This window comes from Carcharhinus amblyrhynchos, chromosome 20, assembly GCF_965287045.1.
Source record: "Carcharhinus amblyrhynchos chromosome 20, sCarAmb.v2.hapA, whole genome shotgun sequence".
Classification (NCBI taxonomy): Eukaryota; Metazoa; Chordata; class Chondrichthyes; order Carcharhiniformes; family Carcharhinidae; genus Carcharhinus; species Carcharhinus amblyrhynchos.
The window spans coordinates 48,499,208-48,524,343 of record NC_137343.1 but is presented as its reverse complement, the minus strand read 5'-3'; the positions used below and the strand labels follow the sequence as shown (position 1 = coordinate 48,524,343).

Here is a 25,136-nt window from a genome sequence, read left to right as displayed (position 1 = left end):
TGCAGTGCAATGATACTCTGGATGAGGCATTGCACATGCGCTGGGAAGCCCTGCCCCCCCCCCCCCCCCCCGGCTTCAACTCTCGTTGCTCTCGCGAGAGCGGTGCGGTGCGGCGCGTGGCCGGTTGTCCGTTCCTGACAGGAAAAGAGGGCGGGAGCGCGGGCTCGGGTTTGGGCCTCCGGTAGAGGGAGAGAGAGAGACCCGCACCGCCGCCTCGGGCCTCCGGTAGCGGGAGAGAGAGACCCGCACCGCCGCCTCGGGCCTCCGGTAGCGGGAGAGAGAGACCCGCACCGCCGCCTCGGGCCTCCGGTAGCGGGAGAGAGAGACCCGCACCGCCGCCCCGGGCCTCCGGGAGAGACACCGCTGCCTGAGCCTCCGGGAGGGAGACCCGCACCGCCGCCAGTATGAGCATCCTGCAGAAAATCTCCGAGATTGAGGCCGAGGTGAGGCTGGAGAAGAGTCGGTGAGTGACGAGGGTGTCCGTATGCGGCCTCGCTCGGGAGCCACCGTCACGGCGGAGAGGGGCTTGAGTAGCCCCTTCCCTCCGTCCCCCAGTCCCCATCCTGATCAGTGTTTGCTGACAGCTGTAATCTATCGGTATAGAATCTTTTAAAATCAGTCACTTTTTAACATTGTCTCCAGCGGTATCTCTACATAGAGCAGCATATTGGTAACCATAGAGTATAGACTTAAAGCTGAGGGACTGGCGTGAGGAGAGTGAAGTCGAGACATTTCTATATGCAGCAAATTAAGACCTGGAATGCACAGTCTGAAAGAGTAGCTTATTCAATAAATCTTTCAAAAGGGATTTGGGTAATTATATTAATAGGCAATTTTACAGTCTCAGGGAAAAGAGCAGAAGAATGGGATTAATGGATGTCGCTTTCATGGAGCCGAAATGATGGGCTTCCTTTGGTTTTGCAGGATATTACAATAACCCTATGTTGGAAAATGAAATAACTGAAGTCTTAATTACGAATGTTAATATTTTGGATGTCATGAATTGTCAGTGTTCCTGGATGTGGGAACACAATTGTAATTTCAGATGTGTAATGAAGAACTCTAAATGGATGTGTTCTCCAGTGTCTCATCACGATGGAATCCACCAGTTCTCTTGACACAGACAAACAAATGTCAGTTTTCTTTGAAAATACCCTTCTGGTTTGAGTGGAGGACAGTTTAGAGTCATCAGTATTTCCATTGAACCAGACTATAGCTCACTTATGGAAAATCTTGTCATATCACCTTGCTGGTCTCGGCAAACACTATTACTTGCAGCATTACTGATCTGAGTGGGGTGTTCTTTCCAAATTTAATTTAATGTTTTGATTTAATAGGGGATGTGGCAGAGAAGACTTCATTAGGGAGGCTTGATTAAACTTGGCTAAATAATTCAACAGCGGCTTCATAAGCTCACTTCATAGGCTACTCTACTTCATAAGAACATAAGAAATAGGAGCAGGAGTAGGCCATCTAGCCCCTCGAGTCTGCCCCGCCATTCAATAAAATCATGGCTGATCTGTCGTGGCTCAGTTCCACATTCCCGCCCTCTCCCCATAACCCTTAATCCCCTTGCCTATCAAAAACCTATCAACCCGCGTCTTAAAAATATTGAGCGAGGCAGCCTCCACCACTTCAACGGGCAGAGAATTCCAGAGATTCACCGCCCTTTGAGTGAAGAAGTTCCTCCTCAACTCCGTTCTAAACCACCCCCCCTTTATCCTGAGGCTGTGCCCTCTAGTCCTACTGTCCTTTCTGAGCGGGAAGAGCCTCTCCACCTCTATCCTATCCATCGCATTCAACATCTTATACGTCTCAATGAGATCTCCCCTCGTTCTTCTAAACTCTAACGAGTACAAGCCTATTTTATTCATCCTCTCCTCATAGTTCAACCCCCTCAACTCCGGAATCAGCCTAGTAACCCTCCTCTGCACTCCCTCCAAGGCCAAAATATCCTTGCGTAAGTGCGGCGACCAAAACTGCACACAGTACTCCAGCTGCGGCCTCACCAGTGCCCTGTACAGCTGCAGCAAGACCTCCCTACTTTTATATTCAATCCCCCTCGCTATGCAAGTTTAATCAGTTTTATTTTTTGTTTTTTATAGTAAAAGTCTTAAAATACAAAAATCACATTGCATGATCAAGTTGATCACTAGAAATTTCAAATCCCATTTCAAGATATCAGACTTTACTAGGGTTGTAACATACTGTACCCAAAATGTTCACAGAAGGTATCTTGTTACTTGCTCTTGTAAGGAAAGCCCATTTTAACCAGTATGTTGTTATTTACAAGAGGCCCTCCCATTCTTTTGACACTTGTAAATTCTTCCTCAACTCCGTTCTAAACCGCACCCCCCCCTCCCCTCCTTATCTTGAGGCTGTGCCCCCTAGTCCGACTGTCCTTTCTGAGCGGGAAGAGTCTCTCCACCTCTATCCTATCCATCCCATTCATTATCTTATACGTCTCAATGAGATCTCCCCTCATTCTTCTAAACTCTAACAAGTACAAGCCTAGTTTATTCAGCCTCTCCTCATAGCTCAACCCCGGCATCAGTCTAGTAAACCTCCTCTGCACTCCCTCCAAGGCCAAAATATCCTTGCGTAAGTACGGCGCCCAAAACTGCACACAGTACTCCAGCTGCGGCCTCACCAATGCCCTATACAGCCGCAGCAAGACCTCCCTACTTTTATATTCAATCCCCCTCGTTATGAAGGCCAGCATCCCATTTGCCTTCCTGACCACCTGCTGCACCTGCAAGCTGGGTTTTTGCGGCTCATGCACAAGGACCCCGAGGTCCCTCTGCACCGTCGCCTGCTGCAGTTTTTCGCCATGTAAGTAATAATCCTTCCTACCATTATTCCTACCAAAGTGGACCGCCTCGCACTTGCCAACATTAAATTCCATTTGCCATTTCCTGGCCCATTCGCCCAGCCTATCTAGATCCTTCTGTAGACTTTCCACACCCTCCGCACAATTTGCCGTTCCACCAATCTTGGTGTCATCAGCAAATTTCGACACCATACACTCGGTTCCCTCCTCCAGATCATCTATATAAATGGTAAATAGCTGAGGCCCCAGCACCGACCCCTGGGGCACTCCACTAGTCACCAACCGCCAATCCGAATAGCACCCATTGACCCCCACTCTCTGCCTCCTATTTGACAACCAATCCTCTATCCACGCTAGTAGATTTGCCTAGCGTGGTTTTTCTTTCATAAATCCATGCTCACTCTGTCCAACCCTGCCATTGTTTTCCAAATGTTCTGCTTTTAAATCTTTTATCTTGGAGTCTAGCATTTTCCCCATATCAGACTAACTGGTCTCTAATTCCCTGTATTCTTTCTGTTTCCCTTTTTAAATCTTCTCAGTATCCATCCTGTCATGCCCCTTCAGGATCTTTATTTATTTCAAAACAATCCCCCCTCATTTTTCTAAGCTCCAATGGGTACAGGTCCAAGCTGCTCAGTTTCTCATAAAACAACCATTCCAAGAATCAGCTGTGTGAACTTTCTGTGAACTGCTTTTAATGCAGTTATATCTTGAGACCAAAACTGTACATGGTATTCCAAATGTGGTCTCGCTAAGGTCCTGTATAGCAATACTTCCCCACTTTTGTACTTAATTTCCCTTGCAATATGCCCAATATTCCTTCACTTGCTGTACCTGCATGCAAGCTTGTTGTGATTCATGCACCAGAGTATCCAGGTCCCTTATAGATTTCTGCAGTCTCTTTATTTACATAATATGCTGTTTTTCTATTCCTTCTGCCAAAGTGGACAAGTTCACATTTCCCCACCTTTTACAGCATCTGCCAATTTTTTTATCTACTCATTCAAACTATCTATATCTTTGTCCTCTTGACAACTTGCTTTCCTAGTTATCTGTTTAACACTATGCTGTTTAAAATTATAGCGCTTTAGATAAATTGCAGCTGTGTTCTCAACAGTTTGTAGAATTTTTATTCATTTATGGGATGAGTGTCAATGGTAAGGCTAGTCTTTACTGCCCCTTGAGAAGCTGGTGGTGAGCTGCCACTGAGTGTCTGTCTGGGCTACTTCAGAGGCAGTTAAGACTCAGCCACTTGACCTGGACCTCTTGATCAGTAGTAACTAGGTCATATCAGCTTATTGCTGGGTAGAACTAGCAGGAGGTCACATGCCCACCTTTTACCTTGAATTTAAAAAATGTTTTAAAACATAATCGGCATGTGAAACCTCCTATTTGTAATGTGTAGGTTAACCGTTCCAGTGTATTTCAATAATTCTAACTGGAAGCAATCTCTATATAGATTTTAAAATGGAGTCCCAACAGCATTTAACCTTTCTGAACTGTTTCCTCAGAATCAAATACCTCTCCAAGCGTGACCATTTGCATTGAACTTCTGAATCCAAGTCATGAATGTGAATTAGAAACTTCTGTTTTGTCCCTCACACCTAACCTAAGTTCAGCCACACAAATCTGCTGACCATCACCCTTCTGCCAGCTTCTTATCCATCATTCTGCATCGCTGCCACTCGTAGCTTAATAGCTTAAATGTCTTTGAAGTTAACTTTTAATGTTTTTGGTACAATATTTCATTGATCTCTTACCGGGGTGGGGTGGGGGGTGGGGGGGGGGTGGGGTGGGGGGGGTGGGGTGGGGGTGGGGGGGTGGGGGGGTGGGGGGGGGGGTGGGGTGGGGGGGGGTGGGGTGGGGGGGGGGTGGGGTGGGTGGGGTGGGGGTGGGGGGGTGGGGGGGTGGGGGGGGTGGGGGGGGGGGTGGTGGGGGGGTGGGGGGGTGGGGGGGGGTGGGGGGGTGGGGGGGGGGGTGGTGGGGGGGTGGGGGGGTGGGGGGGGTGGGGGGGGGGGTGGGGGGGGGGGGGTGGGGGGTGGGTGGGGTGGGGGGGGGGGTGGGTGGGGGGTGGGGGGTGGGGGGGGGGTGGGGGGTGGGGGGGGGGTGGTGTGGTGGGGGTGGGGGGTGTGGTGGGGGTGGGGGGTGTGGTGGGGGTGGGGGGTGTGGTGGGGGTGGGGGGGGGTGGTGGGGGTGGGGGGGGGGGGGTGTGGTGGGGGTGGGGGGTGGGGGGGGGGTGGTGTGGTGGGGGTGGGGGGTGTGGTGGGGGTGGGGGGGGGGTGGTGTGGTGGGGGTGGGGGGTGGGGGGGGGGGTGGTGTGGTGGGGGTGGGGGGTGGGGGGTGGGGGGGGTGGTGTGGTGGGGGGTGGTGGGGGTGGGGGGTGGGGGGGGTGGTGGGGGTGGGGGGGGTGGTGGGTGGGGGTGGGGGGTGGTGGGGGGTGGGGGGGTGGGGGGGGTGGTGGGGGTGGGGGGGTGGTGGGGGGTGGGGGGTGTGGTGGGGGTGGGGGGTGGGGGGGGTGGGGGGGGTGGTGGGGGTGGGGGGTGGTGGGGGTGGGGGGTGGGGGGGGGGGGTGGTGTGGTGGGTGGTGTGGTGGGGGGTGGGGGGTGGTGGGGGTGGGGGGTGGTGGGGGTGGGGGGTGGGGGGGGGGGTGGTGTGGTGGGGGGTGGGGGGTGGTGGGGGTGGGGGGGGTGGTGGGGGTGGGGGGTGGTGGGGGTGGGGGGTGGGGGGGGGGTGGGGGGTGGTGGGGGTGGGGGGTGGGGGGGTGGGGGGTGGGGGGTGGTGGGGGGTGGGGGGGGGGGGGGGGGGGTGGGGGGTTGGGGGGTGGGGTGGGGTGGGGTGGGGGGGGGGTGGGGTGGGGGGGGTGGGGGGTGGGGGGTGGGGGGGGTGGGGGGTGGGGGGGGGGGTGGGGGGTGGGGGGTGGGGGGGGTGGGGGGTGGGGGGGGGGGTGGGGGGTGGTGGGGTGGGGGTGGGGGTGGGGGGTGGGGGTGGGGGTGGGGGGTGGGGGTGGGGGGGGGGGTGGTGGGGGGGGGGGGGGGGGTGGGGGGGGGGTGGGGGGGGGTGGGGGGGGGTGGTGGGGGTGGGGGGGGTGGGGTGGGGGTGGTGGGGGGGGGGGTGGGGGGTGGTGGGGGTGGGGTGGGGGGGGGGAGAGTTTCCATAAACGAGTTGCTCTCATTGCATATAATTTTAAATTTGATTTTAAACATTGTTTTATGAGTTTGTATGGTTTCCAGTCTGTCATTAAGTCTGCTGATTCTGAAGGGGGCAAATTGTTTGCGTGTTTACTTTCAGAGAATAAGCCAAGTATATCACAATTCATAGAACTGGTGAAGTTCCATCCTGGTGTGCTTTGTATTTAAATACATGGGAATAATCAGGAATATAACTGAAGGGTTTAGGTGATATAATTACTTCAACTTCACTTTCATAGTCTTGGGGCAGTTGCTGGACTTAAAATTCACTCAATGTCTTCCTTGGTTTCTTGGTCAGATGGCCCGGACTCAGAAGAACAAAGCAACGGCTCACCATCTGGGGCTTCTGAAAGCCCGTCTGGCCAAATTACGGCGAGAACTTATCACCCCTAAGGGTGGAGGTGGAGGAGGACCTGGTGAAGGTACAGTGATTTGGTTTATGTGGAAAGATTTGAGAAACAAATGGATTTACAAGGAGTGTTCTGATTTTCAGATTGTAGTGCATGCACAAATATTTTAGATATTGATCTGAAATTTATGAAGATTAAACTTCAAAGCCATCACTTTGTCCACAAAGTATTCTGTTCAATCTAACCCATTTTTGGAACAAAATTACTTGCATTTTGGTAGCTTGGAGGATTAAGGGAGAGAATGGTCAAAGAAAAAGCTATTTCAAAAAAGGGGTGTGCTTTTGATTTTAATACATGGGAATAATCATAGGAATATAACTTAAGGGTTTAGGTGACATAACTACTTCAATGAGAAGAAGGAGCCAGTGCAGTGCTAATTAAGGGGAATTCCAAATTTGAATGCTGTGTTTGATTGAACTAGAACCAATAATTAAATGGAGGTTAAAAGGTGGAGAACGTGGAATGGGACTTGAGGGTTTACAAGCTCGGGAGAGGATCTTAAAATCCATTTGTCAAAGCATCAGGAGTGAGTGAAACTTGGCAAGGACAGAGAGAGGAGTGAGAGACTGCGTGCCAGGCCTTTGGCAAGAATGCAGAGGTTTGAGATTGTTTACGCACAGCCTTGCTTAAAAAGAAACAATGGAGACTTGATAGAGTTTGGTGATAGTGCGAGAGGATAGAGATGGTTTGGTAATGTGTAGGCTGAGGTGAATGCTCTGCAAGTGATCATAAGCAACCAGGATATCGGGTTCATTAATCTTTACTACCCTGAGTGCTGAACCTACAGTTCTGGTTTTGGGTAATGTAGTGAAGGCACAGTGTCTGGAACTGACATGCTGGCACATGGTCTTGTAGACTTCAACTAACCCAATGAAACGTCCAGTTAAAATGTAGAGTGGCGCATCTTTGGATTAAAAAAACAAACAAATTGGTATGCTCACAAAAGATGCGTTGTCTGCAGACACGGTTTTTAAATGTCACATTTCTATCCTGTATTTATAAAAAAAAACCCAAAGGGAAAGAAATTAGTTTGAAAATTGGGCATTAGTTCTTAAGTATTTATAATAGTTGGTGTTTCTGCCTGTGCAAGGCATTGTTTTATTGAAGTTTAAATACATTGTTTATTGAAGTTTAGTTTAAGACTAGTTGTCCAATCTTGTTTTATTACAGTTTGCCCATTATCATGGAATATTATGTAATTTGCAGCAGTTCCCTTAAGGGATAAAAATCCCACGAGAGAAGCAGTCTGGATGTGGCTAACAGGTGAAATTAAGCAGAGAAGGAAGCTTATAGTTTTGCCAAGAAAGAATAAGGTGCCTGAGGGTTGAGAGGATTTTAGAATTTAGCAAAGTGTAACAAAGAAATTAATAGAGAAATAGGCTAGAGGAATAGAGTAGCAATTGATATAAAAACAGATTGTAAAAGCTGGAAGGAACTAGCCAAAGTGAATAAGCATCTCCTAGAGGCAAAGTGAGGAGAAATTTTAATGGAAAATAAGGAAATGGCCAAATGCCTTAAACAAAGGCTTTATATATTTCTGCACAGGACAAAATACAAAGTCAATAGCAGTGAACCAGAGGTGTCTCATGAGTGAGGAACTTGAATAAATTAGTATTGATAAAGATGTAGTATTGGAGAAATTAGTGAAGATTGAAAGTCACCAAATCACCTTAACCTAATGGCCAACAATCCTGGGGTTTTAAGAGGAGGTAGCTAAAGAGATAGTGGATGCATTGGTTTTGATCTTCCACGGTTCCCTGAATTCTAAAATGGTGTCTCTTTGTTGGAAGATTGTAAATGTAGCACTATTATTCAAGAACAGAGAGAGACAGGGAACTATATGCCTAACGTCCAAATCTATTATTAGGGGTGTGATAGTAGGGCACTTTGAAAATGTTATGTTTGGTCAGTCAGTTTTGATTTATCAAAAGGAACTTGTGTTTGACAAGTATTTATTTGAGGTTGCAAAGAGCAGGATAGAGAAGGGAGGACCAGTGTTTGGGTTTTCAAATGGTATTTAGTAAGGTATCACACATTACATAATTAGAGCACATGGGAATTGAGGTTAATATATTAGCATGGATTGAGAATCTTTTTGTACTGCTGCCTCAAAGTGCCAGAGACCTGGGTTTGATTACTGGTTTGGGTCATTGTATCTGTGGAGTTTGCACGTTCTCTCCCTGTCTGTGTGGGTTTCCGCTGGGTGATCTGGTTTCCTCCCACAGCCCCAAAGATATGCTGGGTTAGGCACATTGGCCATGCTAAATTCTTCCTCAGTGTACCCGAACAGGTGATTAGGGGATTTTCACAATTTCATTTGTGTTGATGTAAGTCTACTTGTGACGATGAATAAACTAACAAAAAATAAAGCAGGAATAAATGGGTCTTAACATAAGGTTCACTTTCAAGTTGGTGAGTTGCTGCAAGAATCCATGCTTAGACCTCAGCTAATTCCAATTTATATCAATGAATCAAATTTGGGAACCAAGTGTCAGGTATTAAAGTTACTGACTACAAAGTTGGATAAGAAAGTAGGCTGTGAGGCGACTGCAAAGGAATATAGACAAGTCAAGTGACTGAGCAAGAATATGACTGATGGAACATAATGTGGAGAAATGTGAAGCTCTGCACTTTGTGGGAAAAACAGAAAAGTGGGTGCTTTTAAATGGAGAGAGGCTGGGAAATGTTATTCTTCTGAGGGACCTTGGTATCTTTGCACACTGGTCACAAAAGTTTAGCAAGCAATTATGAAAGTAAATTGTATGCTAGCCTTTGTTACTCAGATATTGGAGTATGAGTAAAAATACATCTTGCAGCAATTATTTAGAGCTATGGTGAGCCCACAACTAGAATATTGTGTATATAGTTCTAGTTTCTTTTAACCAGAGAAGATGTACTTGCTGGTGGCAACAAAGGTTTACACAGGATAGGTTAATTTTTGAAGAGTGATTGAGTATACTAGGTTATATTGCCTGGCATTTAGAGGAATGAAGGGTGATCCCTTTGAGAAATACAAAATTTTTCAAGAACCTTACAAGGTAGAAAATATTTCTTTGGCTGGGGAATCTGGAATTAGATTCTCACAATAAAGGCTCTGCCACTTTGCGCAGAGGTTGAGAAGTGTTTTACTCACAAGAATCCTTTGAAATTCTGCATCCCAGAGAGCTTGAGAATTATTGTGTTTTCAGGACATGTCAATAGATTTTTGGGAACTAAGGGAATTGAGAGATACAGGGATGGTGTGGGAAGTTTATTCTGGAAGTAGAAGATTGACGTGTTGGATGGTGGAGCAGGCTCGAAGGGCTGACTAGTTCATTCCTATTGCTTTTAACTAATGTTTGTGGAACCTTTACAATTGTGCAACTTTATTTTGTATTGTTAGGATTTGATGTTGCGAAGACTGGGGATGCCCGGATTGGGTTTGTGGGCTTCCCCTCTGTTGGAAAATCAACATTGCTGAGTAACCTGGCTGGAGTATACTCTGAGGTTGCAGCCTATGAGTTTACCACCTTGACCACAGTACCTGGAGTGATTCGCTATAAAGGAGCCAAAATACAGGTATGAACTGGAAACATAGTCACTACAGACAGAGTCAGGGTTAGACAAAAACATCTTGTTCTTCCCAGACTTACTAACTCTACTCCATAGTATGAGCTTAACAATGAAAGCAAAGGAAGGGAATTAACTGTCAATGTGCGAGAGTCTCTGTTCACTGTAACCAAAAGCAAGTGTCAGAAAGAACATGTTATTAGGTTTACACTACTGACTTCAGTAAAGTGGCCCCATGAACTGTAGATTGTGACTCTATAAATACTGTATAAAAAAACAAGGTGCTTGGGGGCATACTTTTCTCACTTAATGTGCTGATGAGCACATTTTGGAAAGATAAGGTTGGGTACAACAACAAACTGAATTTCAAACATGTTGGGGTTATAAGGGAAAAAACAATTGCTGAATATCAGAGCAATAAACTGTTGAATTAAAAAGAATAAGCAATAAAATTCACCAGAATGTTGGGTCAGTGTGTTATTTTTGTACGTGTTGGTTGTGGTGGTAAGAGTGAATGAGAACTGAGACTGGAAGACAAATTCATACCCACTCCCACACCATCATTCAGTCACCGCTGATACACACGCTGAGATGGAATTTGAAAGTTATTTATTTTGTATAATTAATTCATTTGTTTTTACCACTTACTGTTTAAATGTTTGCTTCCTGTCCAGCTGCTAGATCTTCCTGGTATCATTGAGGGAGCCAAAGATGGTAAAGGCCGAGGGCGACAAGTCATTGCTGGTAAGTTGTATGCTTTTTAGTGTACAATTTTAAAAATGAGAATTACTTTGAGTAAAGGACTGCACTATATTTATCCCAGCATGCTTGTACAGAACAAAGTACTAGTGTGATTCTGGGAGGAGGGGTATGGATAAATATCTGCCTTTTAAAGAGAATTGGTTAACTTGACTGTATCATTGTTTCCCTTGTCTTTCAGTGGCTCGAACCTGTAACCTAATTCTAATTGTGTTAGATGTGCTGAAACCGCTGGCACACAAGAAGATAATTGAGAATGAGGTGGAAGGGTTTGGAATCCGACTTAACAAGCAGCCACCCAACATTGGGTTCAGAAAGAAGGACAAAGGAGGCATTAACCTGACTTCAACAGTGAGTGAGGAGAATTGAAATTATATCAGAATTACACTAAACTGGTTTGATTGGTGCTGATGTTACCTCATTGAAGCAGTTGCTTTGTGATTCTGTGGAGTTGGTGTTGGATTTTGATGTATGATCTAAAAGGAAATTGGGCTTTAAATTATGTGGTGTGTGATTGGCAAATTTATAAATGCAAAATACTGCTGATGTGGAAATCTGAAACAAAAACAGAAAATCTTAGGTCTGACAACATCGATGGAGAGAGAATAGAGCCACAAATGCTGTCAGACCTGCTGGGATTTTCCAGCATTTTTTTGTTTTTGTTTCATTCTGTTTATTTGCTGTTTCAAAACACATTAAATTGAAAATAGCATCTTAGGGGATTTTTACACAACCACTTGTAATGTGACTTAATGAAGAACCTGTGAATATTCAATTTAAGGCCAGTCCACAGTCTAACTGTAACTCCCTCTTACTGCAGATGCTGTAAATCTGACACAGAAACTGCTGGAAACACTCAGCAAGTCTGGCAGCATCTTCATTTCAGGTCACTGATCATTCATCATGAAAGGGTGTTCTGAGGCAATGTTTCTTTCAGTTGGCCAGATCAAAGTTCTTTATTTTAAGGATCTCAATCAGATTACTTGATCTTTGAAATTCGAGTGAATACAAACCAAGTTTATTCACCTAACCACATCACCTAGCCCTTTTTGCGTTAGTGAATCTCCCTAGCACCCCCTCCAAAGCCCAAATTATTCTTCATGAGAAAGTGTCCAAAACTGAGTGCAATATAGGATCTTAGTGAATGTGAACAATTTTGTCAGGATATGGTTGATCCCATAGACTCCTTGAGGAACTTTTGGTATCTCTGCAATGGGGCCGACAACAAATTTACTACTCTTGTGTACATCCACTCACCATGGCAGAGCTTGTGGCTGTCAATCTTAAGTTAGCAGAGGCTGTTAATTGTCACCTCCTTGGAAAACTGAGTACAAGTAACGTACAAAAGACTAACTACAGTCTTTCCTTGTAATCCAACCCTGTATTGAGATAAGTGCCAACATTCCATTAACCTTTTTTTGGTTACATTATGTACCTGTGCTTTTAGTGATTCGGTGTCATTAGAACCAGTCCCCGGTCATGCTAGGCCATGTTCTTCTCTGGAATGTGCTGAAAATAGTCTGAAAGTGACACTGACAAAGTGGAGTTCTTTTGTGTTGTCCAAATACTTGAAGGACAATTTGTGCTAATAATCATAAACTAGGACTAAAATGACAATACCAATAGGATGCAGTGTCCCTGTGAATGTGTAGGGCAATTCTGCTGCTTTGTACTGGTCGTGCATACAGATTGGATGATCAATCGACTTAATTTGCACTTGGCAAAACTGTGCGGTGCTGAAGCTCCAATTGTGGTTAGTTGTGTGTATGTATAATTTGGAATGTTTCGAATTTCCTTCAACGTAATCTGTGTGCTCTCTTCCTTCTCACCCTCCTTTGCTCTTGACAGTGTGTGCAGAGTGAGTTGGACATGGATACTGTCAAAAGTATCCTTGCTGAATACAAAATCCACAATGCAGATATCACATTACGCAGCGATTCAACAGCAGATGACCTAATTGATGTGGTTGAGGGTAATCGGTGAGTGCTGTTTTGGTGTCTGCATCAAATACTGCTCTGCAAATTACTCATCCTGATAATCTCATTAGGTACCTGTCTCTTTTTGGAAATTGATTATTAAAACAGTTTCTATTATGTGGACAAATGAATTTGAAATGGAAATAGCTCAGAACATATAGCTTATGCTTACATTCATATGCACCTTCTCTGTCTTTTGTGGGAAATCTATACATGGACTCCCCAGCTCACTATCCTTGTTGCCTCAAACCTCATACAGTACTTTGTACAATACTGGGAACATTGATGCTGCTGGATGTTTATTTGGTATCTCATTTTTATAATTCACACTTTGCTCTGCCCACCCCCACTTCCCCCAAAAAGATTTTTCAGTGTGAACTGAGGTCAAGTGGTGGAAGAGAGAACTTGCAATGTTAAAATGGTGGCACGGGCTCATTGAGCCAAAGGGCCTGTTTCCCGTGCTGTATTGTTTGTTTGTTCTTCAAGTTCAAGTAGCAGTAACCACTTAAGTGGTGTTTGTCAACTAGAATGAAGTGGAAAATGACCATTGACAAAAACTAGTGTACTTTTGTCAAGTAAGATTTCTTCTGAGAAGAGTTTAAAATTTGAGGTTAAGATAACTCTAAAACCAGCAAGGTTGCAATACTTTCCTGTACTTCAATTGACTTGAGTAATTGGGTGGGATCTTCTGAAGGAGACACCTTGCAGTGGAATCCCTGGTGGTGGGATGAGTACAGGTGAGTCACTGTGTGTAGTTTGCATGTTCTTCCTGTGTCTGTGGGTTTTCTCAGTCCAAAAATGTGTGGTTAGGTTGATTGGCCATGGTAAATTGCCCCTTAGTATTAGGGGGACTAAGAGGGTAAATATATGGGGTTACAGGGATAGGGTGGGATTGTTGTCACTGCAGGCTTGATGGGCCAAATGGCTTTCTGCATGTAGATTTTATGGTTCTGTGAAAATGCTGTGTGTGGGAAGGGGTGGATTGGAAAATCCAGCCTATTGTATTAAAGTTTAATTCAACCTTTCACACTTGGTTCATTTGGGTAACGTATTTACTTGCTGTCTTTGTACAGGGTGTACATCCCTTGTATTTATGTTCTAAACAAAATTGACCAGATCTCTCTGGAGGAGCTGGATGTTATTTACAAAATACCACACTGTGTGCCAATCTCTGCACATCACCGCTGGAACTTCGATGATTTATTGGAAAAATTATGGGATTACTTACAACTTGTACGGATGTAGGTATCGGCTGAGCGTGGATGGTAACTCATCATTGCTTGCTTATTTTGTTGGTATTCTATGGCTAAATAGTCTGAACTTTTTGTTGTAGTTACACCAAACCCAAGGGCCAATTACCTGACTACACTTCTCCAGTTGTGTTACCACATCGAAAAACTACAGTCGAGGATTTCTGCATGAAAATTCACAAAAACCTAATTAAAGAGTTCAAATAGTAAGTTTTTTTGTTTCTGGTTTTGTTATTTCCCTCTGTTTCCTGGTAAATTATGGATCAAAAAAATATTGAGTAACATCTGTATTTTCTGTTTCAGTGCTTTGGTGTGGGGTTCCTCTGTGAAATACAACCCACAGAAAGTTGGCAAGGACCATGTTCTGGAAGATGAGGATGTAATTCAGATAGTCAAGAAGTAATCAGAACATTTCCATCCTTGGACTGAAGCTTTCCTCTGGCTTCCCTGTTGATGCCAATCTCCATCTTACCATGCATGATAATCTTCTAGTTACTGCAAGAGTTGGAACTACTTTCTGATTAAACAGCAGACATTGTTTCATGCAAAAGGAAGTAAGGCATGAGAATCTTGTTTTAATGTGCAGTATAGTTTAGCTAATAAAATATCCTTGATGTCCTGCCTGAGGAACAGAATTGAATGTTACTACTTGACATTGTGCCATTATTGAAAGTAATTTAGCAACAAAATGTGGTTTCATATTGGTGGTTAATTAGTTCTGAATGTATCACTCACAGATCACAAACAGCTGTTTTGTGAACAAATCAGCCTGCTGAACATAAAGTTGCTTTTTGTTTCTCCTCTAGTAGTAGCAGCAGCAGGATGTCTAAACTGCAAATCCTGGTTACAATCCTATTTGTAGCCAATTGTTTTGTCCAGGTATGATCCCATCTAAATTTACACTTGGCTCTTAAGCTTTAGTTCAGTTATCTTGCTCAGCTCTAATACTTGTGTAGTATTGGAGAAAACATCAAACTGAATGCCTTTAACGTGTGGGTAGAAGTTCCCTTGAGTGCTCATGTGACTGGGAGTTTATATTACCAATAGTAAGTACATCTAGCTTGGAGATCCATCTAGGCAATTTTTATCCATCCACAAGAACATTGAGGAAGACATAACCCTTGGAAAAAGCAGAGCATGTAGATACTTGTGGTAACAGACCAGATGAATGTTTAGGAGCTCATATGTTAAGTACTGGAAGTACTTAAATAGAAATGAACAAGTGCAGAGGAACCAATCCAACCTTTTCTTGTTAAGGATGCAAACATGTAATACTAAACTTGAGTTCTATTTCTACATCACATTTGGCAAGTTTATGATCCTTGCTAATATTGTTGGAATACTAGCATGAGTGCAGTTTCTATTGTAGCTGCAGAGGCTGAAAACTATAGATTACATAACATATGGAATGGTCACATCAGTGTAAAGCCAGCCCATCTATTTGGCCTCCTACAGTATCTGCCTAGTCTTAAGACTTTTCTATGCTGGTGAGTTTCAGATAAATGCAGCCAGAGGCAAGGCTGTGGTACTGAAGATGGCTCAGTTGCACAGGTGAGGCAGCAGAATGGAAGAGGAAAAGTAAAGTAAAGCAGGAACTATTATTTCTACAGTTGATGTGATAGTAGGATGGTGTATTGCCTCACTCATGCCAAGGATAGCACAGCTATTTGTTATGGGGAAGGGTGAACAGCTCAGAGGGCATGATCCACAGCAACATAGATTAAAAGCAGGTCTTTCAAAGGCAGTAATCTCAAGTACAGAAAAGGGATACAGCAAGTGAATGTGTAGCTAAAGATGGTGCCAGAGGGAAAGGTTTTAAATGGCTCAGGCACTGAAGACAATTAAACCCCTTAATGCATTCAGCATTCACAAGGTAGATTTTTGACAGCACAAATAGAAGTAAATAGGTATGATCTTCATGGCCTGAGACAAAAATAGCAGACAAAAATAGCAAATGCTGGAAAATCAGCAGCTAATGATAGCAGCAGAGATATTACAGCCATGTCTGTTTGCTCTCCACAGATAGTGTCAGACTGGTTGAGGTTTTCCAGCATTTTTTGTTTCCAATTCCAGCATGCATTTAGAGATCTGGTTGCAGTATGACCAGGCTTTGACATTTAGGATAGATAGGTAAAAAGTTGGATATTAGACTATATCCTCCAAGAGGCTTGAAAGATGTAGAATCAGTTATGGACAAGTTATAGAAACACCACAAGCCTTTATTGATCACTAAAATATCATGGGAAATTAGGGGTGCATGTAAACAAGGTAAAGTAATCACAGGGGCCTGTCCCTTATGTGAACCTAAGCTGTGGAAGATAACATTAAAAAAATCCTCTACCAGGAATTTGAGGAACCAGCTAGAAAACAATGCTGGAAGATCTTAATAGCACAAGAATGACTTCAACACAGCCTCAAACTCAAAACACACACTCTGTTCTCTAAGGGTGCTGTCAGATCTGCTGAAATTTTTCAACATTGTTTCAGGTTTCAGCATCCAGTGATTTGCTTTTAGATCAGCTAGAAAACAGGCTATTTTAAGTTTATGATGTAGCAATGAAAATGGGCCAATTAAACTGCTCACTCTTCCTTAAGTTAAGTGAACAAAGGAAACCACTAGAGAGGGACATGTTGGCTGTGGTAGATTGGGAAACTAGCTGTTACTGGTCTACCAATGCATGGTTTACAACAAACATACATTCCTTTGAGGCACAAAAACTAATTCAATTACAGCTGAAGTTGAGGATTGCATGGATCAAGGGAAGCTTACATAAAAAGTTGTCAGATAAAGCAGCAAGCCTGAAGATTGGGATGTTTTAGAATTGAGCAAAAAAAAAGAAACAAAAAAAGTAAACTGCAAAACAAAAGTGGACATGCAAAAATGTAGGCTCATTACAGGCACAGACAGGGATTAGGAAGCAGCAGAACATTTAGTACCATTAAGGCTTTTTTCTATCTTGCTGAGGACAGACTAGAGAATCCAGTGACTAGCAAGATTGCAGATCTGAAATGGCACTGGAGAAGTTAATAGGACTGAAAATTTGTGAATCTTCTGGATTTTATGATCTAGAGTGTTGAATGAATTTGTTGCAGAGATAGTGGATGCATTGGTGGCAATATTAGATGGTTGACATGGTGCAAGAAACTAGTGCAGAGAAAAAAAAAAGCACTGAAAACAAATTCAGTATGGAGTCAATAGGAATTTGCCATGGGGTCAAAAACCTTATTTCAAAAAAAGGTACTTCAAGAAAATGTGCTGGGAGAAATTTCTTCAGTTGTGGAATTGACCAGGACAAACAAAGATGGTGTCAGGATAATCTGTGGCTCTGGGTTAGCTAATTTCATCCAAAAATGGTGGCACCAATAAACAATTCCCCCCACCCCCAAACCAGATTCCTACTTCCATTTGGCCTCCAGTAATACTTACTGGGACACTTGGATGTGGAAGTAAAGGAAGAGGATTAACAGATGTCCTCTGAAGTTGACTAGTTATGTCCTTTAGTACTGAAAGATGTATTTTAGTACCTAAAAGGATTAAGTACCAACAAAGTCTAGAGGGCAACAGGAGCACAAAATGTGGACTTATGTCCCATTCCAAAAAGCAAGTGCAAAAATCAAATCAACTCAAATGTTGGAGGTGCTGCAAAAGAGGTCTGAATTCAAGAGCTCATGGCACTATTTGAAGAAATAAGATCTGTCCCATGTCCTGGTTAATATTAATCTTCAACCAACAAAGATCATCTGCTCACCATACTGCTGCCTGCTGAACCTTGTGAAGTTAGAGAAACAGCCAAATTATACAAGCATTAAATACTTGTGTAGAGAGCTTTGGAATGTTGGTGTAAAACAAATTACAACTGCTTAGATAATCTATATGGGGGCTGTTAATTCCAAGTTCAATGGGAAGTGCAGTATTGTTGGCAGAATTACAGCAGTTTACTTAAAAAAGAAACATAACATTGAGATGTGAAATTTTATTTGCTCAAGTTTTAAATCAATTTGTGCTTTTCCCTTCCCTAAAACAATTTCCAGAAAAGTCACAGATCTCATTTCTGGACAATACAAAGCAGTGTTCTTCAGTGTAGGGGCTGTACATTAAAATTGGGTAGGGTGGGCAAGGGGAGACTGAGGAAAGATAAGATAAATGAAAGCATTTCAGTCACAGAACAGAAAGGCACACAAAATAAAGTTAGAGAACAAAAGGAGGCAATGCATTGTCTGTACTGGTGCTATGGGGCTAGCATCCTCTACTGGGAAGCAACTATCAGATTCCAGAGCCCTCAGCCACCAGTTCCAAAAAGAAAGTTACTGAAATCAAGCCCCACACTGTCATTTTGTGGACATAGTCAAGTAGCAGAATTGGGAAGGCTTCACATTAAAGGCCTTCAGTTCCCAGCCAACAGTGATAAACCTACCTGGTCTTACCTAGATTTCCCAACAAAAAAGTCTACATACAGGGTCTTTTTGCTTTTGCCTGCTCCCAGTATTAAAATGTATTTAGTATATATATACACACACACACACACCCCTCATACAGCGATGCCTGCTTAGTCCCTACAAACTCAGGAACCATGTAGTGCACTGGAAATTAAAATTCCCTCAAACATTCATGCTGCAAATTCCACAAAAGAAAAAAAACTTACAAAATATATTTCAGCAAAACTGGAGTACAATGTCATTGCATTTGTCCTTCCAGCAGCATTTTATATACAGTCACAGTCATTGTCAGCCACTGCAGATGCTTATGTACAGATGTAAGCAGTGTTATTTTACACATTTCTGTACACAAGAGCCTATACAATTCTCATGGTGGCTTAGAACGTTCTTAAAATCCCCCAAAAACCCTTCTGGCTGCATTTAATATGGAACAGGAACTCACTGGATTCTTTCTAGAAGTATCCCATCTTTAATGCAGGCAATTTCCCCACAGACAGTACAACTTCACACCTCTGCCACCCTCCTGTTCAACTGGCACAGTTTGGTGACAATCCCAGGTGCTGGTGCTCTCAGAACTTTTTCCCCCATGGTCAGTACAGAAGTCAAAAAAGAGGAGCCAAGAAACACTGGGACAAGAAAAAAAAAATCCATTTTCAGGGACACTCCCCCTGTACTTGGATGCCTGCAGGTACCATATTAAAAAACTTTCTCCAATATCACGTTCTATATTGTCACACTGCTACTGATGGAGCTCAAGTTCATCCACACTGATCACTTTGCTGGGCATTGAAGGCAACGGCTGCTGAAGAACATCATTGCCAAACCACTTGGAGAGATTAACAGGCGATCCGCTTCTCTGATGAAGGGGCCTCAGGGTAGAATTCTGTTGGTTAAGATGCAAGTGGGCTCCAGATCCCTGGCCAGCTGCACTGGGGGACTGTAGCACTGAGAAAAGAAGCAAGAGTTAGACTTACAAAAATAAGAGTCTCATAATAGCAAGTTAGTCTTCTTGCATGTTTTAACTGAAACTACTTCTAAAATGGGTTTCCCAAATTACCACTTTTCCGCAAGAGAATATCCTCAAGTGCTTTTATAGCAGTCACAGGACACATTCAGCATCAAGGAGCAGGAGCCACTATCTCTGGTGATGAGGGGGGCAAATGTACACTACCCCTGTAGCAGGGAAGGCCTGGCAGCGCACACATTATCTGAAGGGCACAAAGACAACTCCATAAACTATATTCACTTAATTTTTCCTAGCCTATAGGGGCTACTTCAATCCATAAATCTGATGGGATTCATTTTGAAGCTGCAAGTTGCTCCTTCACAACCTTGCCTAACCCAAACATGTTTGGGTTTCTAGAGTAAGGTGGTCTGGGTAGATCACTACATGCATCATTTGACGAGTACAAAATCACAAAGATGCAGCAGCCTTTTGTCCTCCAGATCTCAAACTTGGATAGTTTTGGTTGTTGGGGGTGTGCAGGAGGGCGTAAATGCACAGCAACAGAAAGACAATGTTGGAAAGGTACATCACAATGGAGAATGGATAGTAATGGATTAGCCCAAGATAGGTATAAAGCCACTGCCTTGGTTCTTGCCACAAACTTCTGAACCAACTCCATCATTCCCATCTCAACCACTTTTGACCTCAAAAATGAAGTTGAGTCCATATCCTCTTCACCACATGCATTGCCTACTGCTCATCTTCAGCACTCAGTAATCATTGCAAAAATCCAATAACTAATGTCCTTTAGGGAAGGGAATCTGCCATTCCAACCTGGTATGCCTGGACACAAATCTAGACCCACAGCAGTGTGCTGACTCCTAATTTCCTTGAGTGACCTAGCAAGCCACTCAGTCCAAGAGCAATAAATGCTGGCCTTGCCAGAAACACCCACGTACCATTAAATACAACCATCTTCACTTCTGCTTCAGCTGAAAACAGATTTCATGCCTTAATTCTTGTGTATGGAAGCTAGAGCCCAACTTCTGCAAGGGAATTTTTGGGTTGCCATAATGCTCAGGATACATTTTAGTCTCAAACAATTGAATGCTCTCTTGACCATCTTGCAGAAATAAGCTTCTCCAACACTGCAGCCCATATCCCAACTCACATTGCCTTATTTCAGTCATCCGTTTTGCTTCACCTACTTAGGCATCCAATTCACCGATGGCTCAAATTTAATACTCATTTTCAAACATCAATGGCTGCATCTCTCCCAGTCTCACACCAGCTCCACAGCTCTGTTACTCCAATGCTGGCTGTAAGGGGCAGTATTTCAGACGGTCATGGACAGTGGCAAGCAGCAACACACTCCAAAGACCGCTCACAAGATCAGCAATTTGTGGTGTGGCTTTTGCCTTTGTTGCAGTAATGGCAGCCAGCAGGTAAGAAGCCAACCTCAAACCAGAAACATGAAGCACTTTCAACCTTCATTTCAAATTTAAATTTTCTGACAGTGAACCACGATGCAATCAAGGTAGAAGCAATAAACTTCAAACATTTTAAAATGTGGATTGTGGAAAAGTTCAGGGCTTCAAATATCATTAATTATGAATTTAAGTGTCTAAAACAGTTATAACTCTTAGCTTTAACAGGAGTGTATGTGTCCATGGAAGTTATCAATTCAACTGAGACAATTTTGCAGTCATTGGGACATTGCCAGAGCTGTATTTTTTAAGCTTGGACAAGCCCCAGCTTTCCAGCAACTCATTTGATGGCAATTAAAAAGGTGGGAATCGGCAGTTTGTCATCTCCTCTTGCTGCAACATCTCTCAAGGCCAGCCTGAGCCCAACACTCGAGGCTGAACTATTATACCACTTATAAAAATCACCCCCACTGCAAACCACCTACCTGAACAAAGGCCCAGAACTGATTAAAAACCCAAATCATTGCAAGCTTTAACATTGCTGTGCAAAACTCATACAAAATCTGCAGATGTTCAAACAAATCATGCAAACATTACCTTGTCTGATCATGGCCAGGTGCTGCAAGGGTGTTGCAGATGTTGGAATTTGTGTGGAGAGTGTTGCTCGAGGATTTAGGAGAGGAAGTCCACTTGTTGGAAGAGGGTAGAAAGTCTGCCCAAGGAGGGCTGGAGGGATACTCTGCAAGTGAGACAGATCCACACCTGATGGAAACATACCTGCCAAAGTAGATTCAGGAGGCAAGTAGTTAAAAGTTTGATTTGCTAGTTGCTGTTACATTCAACACGATCTATTGGAGACCTACAGCCATGTTCAATTTTTGCACAACAAGTTGCATTCAGATAGAGAACAAGTTGTCCACCCCAACATTAAATCCCAGGGCACCATTAAGCATCTCTAACCCAGATTCAAGTTCAAGATATAGTTTGGAATAGCAGTTCAGACTGACACCTCACTGACTAGTTTCTTCATCCAACCTTCACTGTCCACCAGTTAGTGCAAGGAAGCCAGGTGCTCTCTGGATTGTCAGTTTTGCCATAAATTACAGCATTTCCATAACTCAAACGCAGGACATTGGCATCACTTCAGTAACCCTCACTGGTTACAATTACTTTGTTGCATGCTCAAAGCTTTATCCCTGCATTCCAACTTTGTTTAAAGTTTAATCAGACCTATAATTCTTCTCATTCAGATTTCATTCCTCCTGTCTCTGCTCCCATCTATTTGTTTCCAATTGGAAGAAATAAATCTATATCGCAAAGATGGTAATATTACACAGTCATGTTATTATCCTGTTGATTTAATAATGGGTGTGTCAGATCCTATGGTGGAACCTGGCTTTAGAACATGGTGGGCAGATACTGCAGAGTCAGGAATCCAATGAGTTAAACTAAAATATTGAACAAGATAAATTATATACTAATATTCCTTTCCAAGTCACATACTTTTTACCTTCTATACATGCTGATAGTCTGACAGAACATTACTGCTCCTTACACCCATGGTAAGGAAGGACCAGCCTTTGGTTATCTCCTTGGATTTTCTGGTTTCTCAAGCCCATTCAGTCACAACTACGCTCTTCTGCAGCTCTCCCCCCAATTTGGAGCCTTTGCTCCCCCCCAGTGGCTCCCATTCACAGGTTTCTGGGATCTTCTATTCTTTAGGGAAATCTGCTTTTGGTGGTTCCCACTCCTGCCCAGCTCCTCCTAGCACCAGCTTCCAACAGAACTCAAAAAAAATAGCTACCCAAAAGCTCTCAGGTGTCACTGCCATGACAAGCATGTTCAGCCTGGTTACAAGCCTGAATTCTTATCCAAATATTGCATCTTGTGTAACACAATGCCATAACCTACAGACACTAGTGTTTAAAATGGCAATGTAAAGTGGATCTGAAAAAAAACACTGCTCCCAAAAGGACAGTCAAAATGAATGAGAACCAATGCTGCCAATTTCATCCTGTTACGAGGGGGCATAATTATAAGGTTCATGGTGGGAAATATAGGAGGGATATCCAAGGTAGGTTCTTTACTCAGCGGTTGGGGAGTGGAATACACTGCCTGCTGTGATAGTGGAGTCGGACACTTTAAAGAACTTTCAAGCGGTTATTGGATAGGCACATGGAGCACACCAGAGTTATTGGGAGTGGGATTGCTTGATCTTGGGAATTGGACATAGCTTGGCACAACATTGAGGGCTGAAGGGCCTGTACTGTGCTGTTCTATGTTCCAATCTTTAGCCCCCTCGTTAACCAAGCAGCCTAGTTTTTGGTTCTACAGTCTTTGCTCTGGTTGGAGTGTGCCTTGTATCCAGCCTGTACTTGAAGCACCACTTCCTCAAAGATGACCCAATGCTCCATTCTGGTCAGTCTTGGGTTCCATTTTATCCAGGCTAGATGTTAATCACATTGAAATTAGCTCTTCCAACTTGGGCAGATTCTTGTTCTTAAGCATTACTGGTCTAATGAGTCAATGCTACTTTTACCCAAATGTTCCCACAGAGATACTCAATCCACTTATTTCTCAGCCCCAGATCCAGCAATGTCTCCTTTGGCAACAGAATATTTTTTCACCATTAAAGAGAACTTCAATGGCTGAGTGTGCCATTAATGCAAGTTTAGCAGGTCTGAATACAATAGGTTCTTCCCTTGGTCTTGCATCAGGATCAGGATCAGGATCAGGTTAGAGGCAGATTTCTAGAAACATTTATTGAACTATGTATTATATGAAATATTGGTGTCTGAAGTACAAGTCATTTTATCCTGACCAACAAGGACTTGGCATGAGAAAAGCCTTCTATTTCCCAAAAACATTTTACAGAAAAAACTGGGTAGCTGTGATCAAAAATTAAAATATCACATTTCTCACTTACCTGCGTGGAGAAGTGCTGGATGCAGCTGCTGTGGTGATATACCCTGTGCCAGCATCCTCTGAACTACACCAGGTGGCAGGTGAGGAGACGACTGGCGGACAAGTGGTACATGTGACATGATGGGTACAGGACAAATAGGACGAGGAAAGGGAGATCCAGGAATTGGAGAGGCTCTGGTGGGAGTTTTCCTTCCTGTGGATCGGGGTCTGTAATCCTGGTCTTTGGTGAAACGCATCTGGTTTAACTGGGGAGTCGTACAAGCAGATCTGTGGTAGGTTGGCCGTGTCCCTCCAATAGGGGATGCCCCTCTGTCTGTGTTTTCCATTGGAGAGCCAGGAGCGAGATGATCTGCACAAGAAGCCAGGTGTACAACAGTAGAAAAAGGTTGAGAAATGGATCAAAAATGTTCAAAAGCATATCTATTGAAACAAAAATCAAGATCCAGCTATGGTTTAGGGTGAATTAGATTCAATGAGATTTATAGCTTTGGGAAGACAGTTGATAGTTCTGGAAGTGAGCATATACATAGCAAACAGGTAAGAGGAGGAGGATTGGGGCCCATAATGGGCCCAAGAATCAAACAAAACTAGAACATAATCAGTTCTTGTATCTGTGTTTCAGGAGGATGCTGACAAACATTGCTCAAGGTAATAAATAAAAAAGGGATGATCAGAAAAGTTGGCAAACGGATAAGTCATCTGGTCTGGGACAGCTTGCATCGCAGACTGCCGACCAAAGAGGTGAGATGGGGATTGGAAGTGTGATACCTTGTTCCAGAAGTGATAATGACATAACTTCCTTTACTATCCTAAGATGCAATCTATTAGGTCCAGAGGACTTGGCTTGTAGACCCATCAGTTTCCCTAATGCTGTCTCTCATGATAGTTATTTCTTCCACCCCATTTGCCCCTGGATTATTTAATATTTTAGGAATGCTGTAGTATATTTTACACTTTTACTAAAAGACTGATGCAATTATCAACTCTTGTCATTTCCTAGTTCCCTATTATTTTCCCAGTCTCATTCTCTGAGGGACCAATTTCACTTTGGCCTGTAAAATATTTAAAGCTCTTGCTGTCTATTTTTATATTGTTAGTTTACTTAGGTCATCTGTTGATTTTTAAAACTTTCCCAATTCTCTGGCTTACCACCAATCTTTGCCACATTGCATGATTTTTCTTTCAGTTTAACACTGAGTAACCATGCTGGATTTATCCACTTCCTAGACCCTCCTTCCTCAATGGGATATCTCTGATTCATTAACTATTTTCATAAACGTAGAGCTAAAGTGCAAGCCTGACCGGCAGATTTTCTCCCCAAAGGACAGAGTTTTTTGATTAAAAGAGACTCACATTTTATTTCAAATTTAGTTTAATTTAAATTCCACTCTAGCTGTCATGGTGGGGTCTGAACTTCTGGATTTAGCCTGGTATCATGA

The 25,136-nt window shown here is 43.5% G+C and overlaps 2 protein-coding genes across 5 annotated transcripts in view; one reads left to right on the top strand and one right to left on the bottom strand.

The window, feature by feature from the left end:
* Positions 1-320: 320 nt before the first annotated feature.
* drg1 (developmentally regulated GTP binding protein 1) lies at positions 321-14,467 on the top strand. Of its 2 annotated transcripts, none has more exons than XM_080208549.1 (9): positions 321-443; positions 6,317-6,440; positions 9,811-9,986; positions 10,652-10,721; positions 10,918-11,087; positions 12,585-12,715; positions 13,786-13,953; positions 14,046-14,168; positions 14,266-14,467. In XM_080208549.1, the coding sequence occupies exons 1-9, from the start codon at positions 405-407 to the stop codon at positions 14,363-14,365; spliced, it is 1,101 nt and encodes a 366-aa protein (XP_080064675.1). In that variant the 5' UTR covers positions 321-404; the 3' UTR covers positions 14,366-14,467. The 2 variants fall into 2 exon arrangements, with proteins under 2 accessions (XP_080064675.1, XP_080064676.1); XM_080208550.1 differs by having other exon boundaries at positions 341-463.
* A 4,146-nt stretch (positions 14,468-18,613) lies between these two features.
* Positions 18,614-25,136, bottom strand: part of eif4enif1 (eukaryotic translation initiation factor 4E nuclear import factor 1) — a 43,356-nt gene continuing 36,833 nt past the window's right edge. For all 3 annotated transcript variants that reach the window (XM_080208547.1, XM_080208545.1, XM_080208548.1), the window contains 3 exons: positions 23,699-24,046; positions 21,370-21,549; positions 18,614-19,344 (listed from right to left, as the gene is read on the bottom strand). In XM_080208547.1, coding sequence (XP_080064673.1) covers positions 19,139-19,344; positions 21,370-21,549; positions 23,699-24,046 — 734 coding nt within the window. In that variant the 3' untranslated portion in view covers positions 18,614-19,138. The remainder of the gene's footprint in view (positions 19,345-21,369; positions 21,550-23,698; positions 24,047-25,136) is intronic.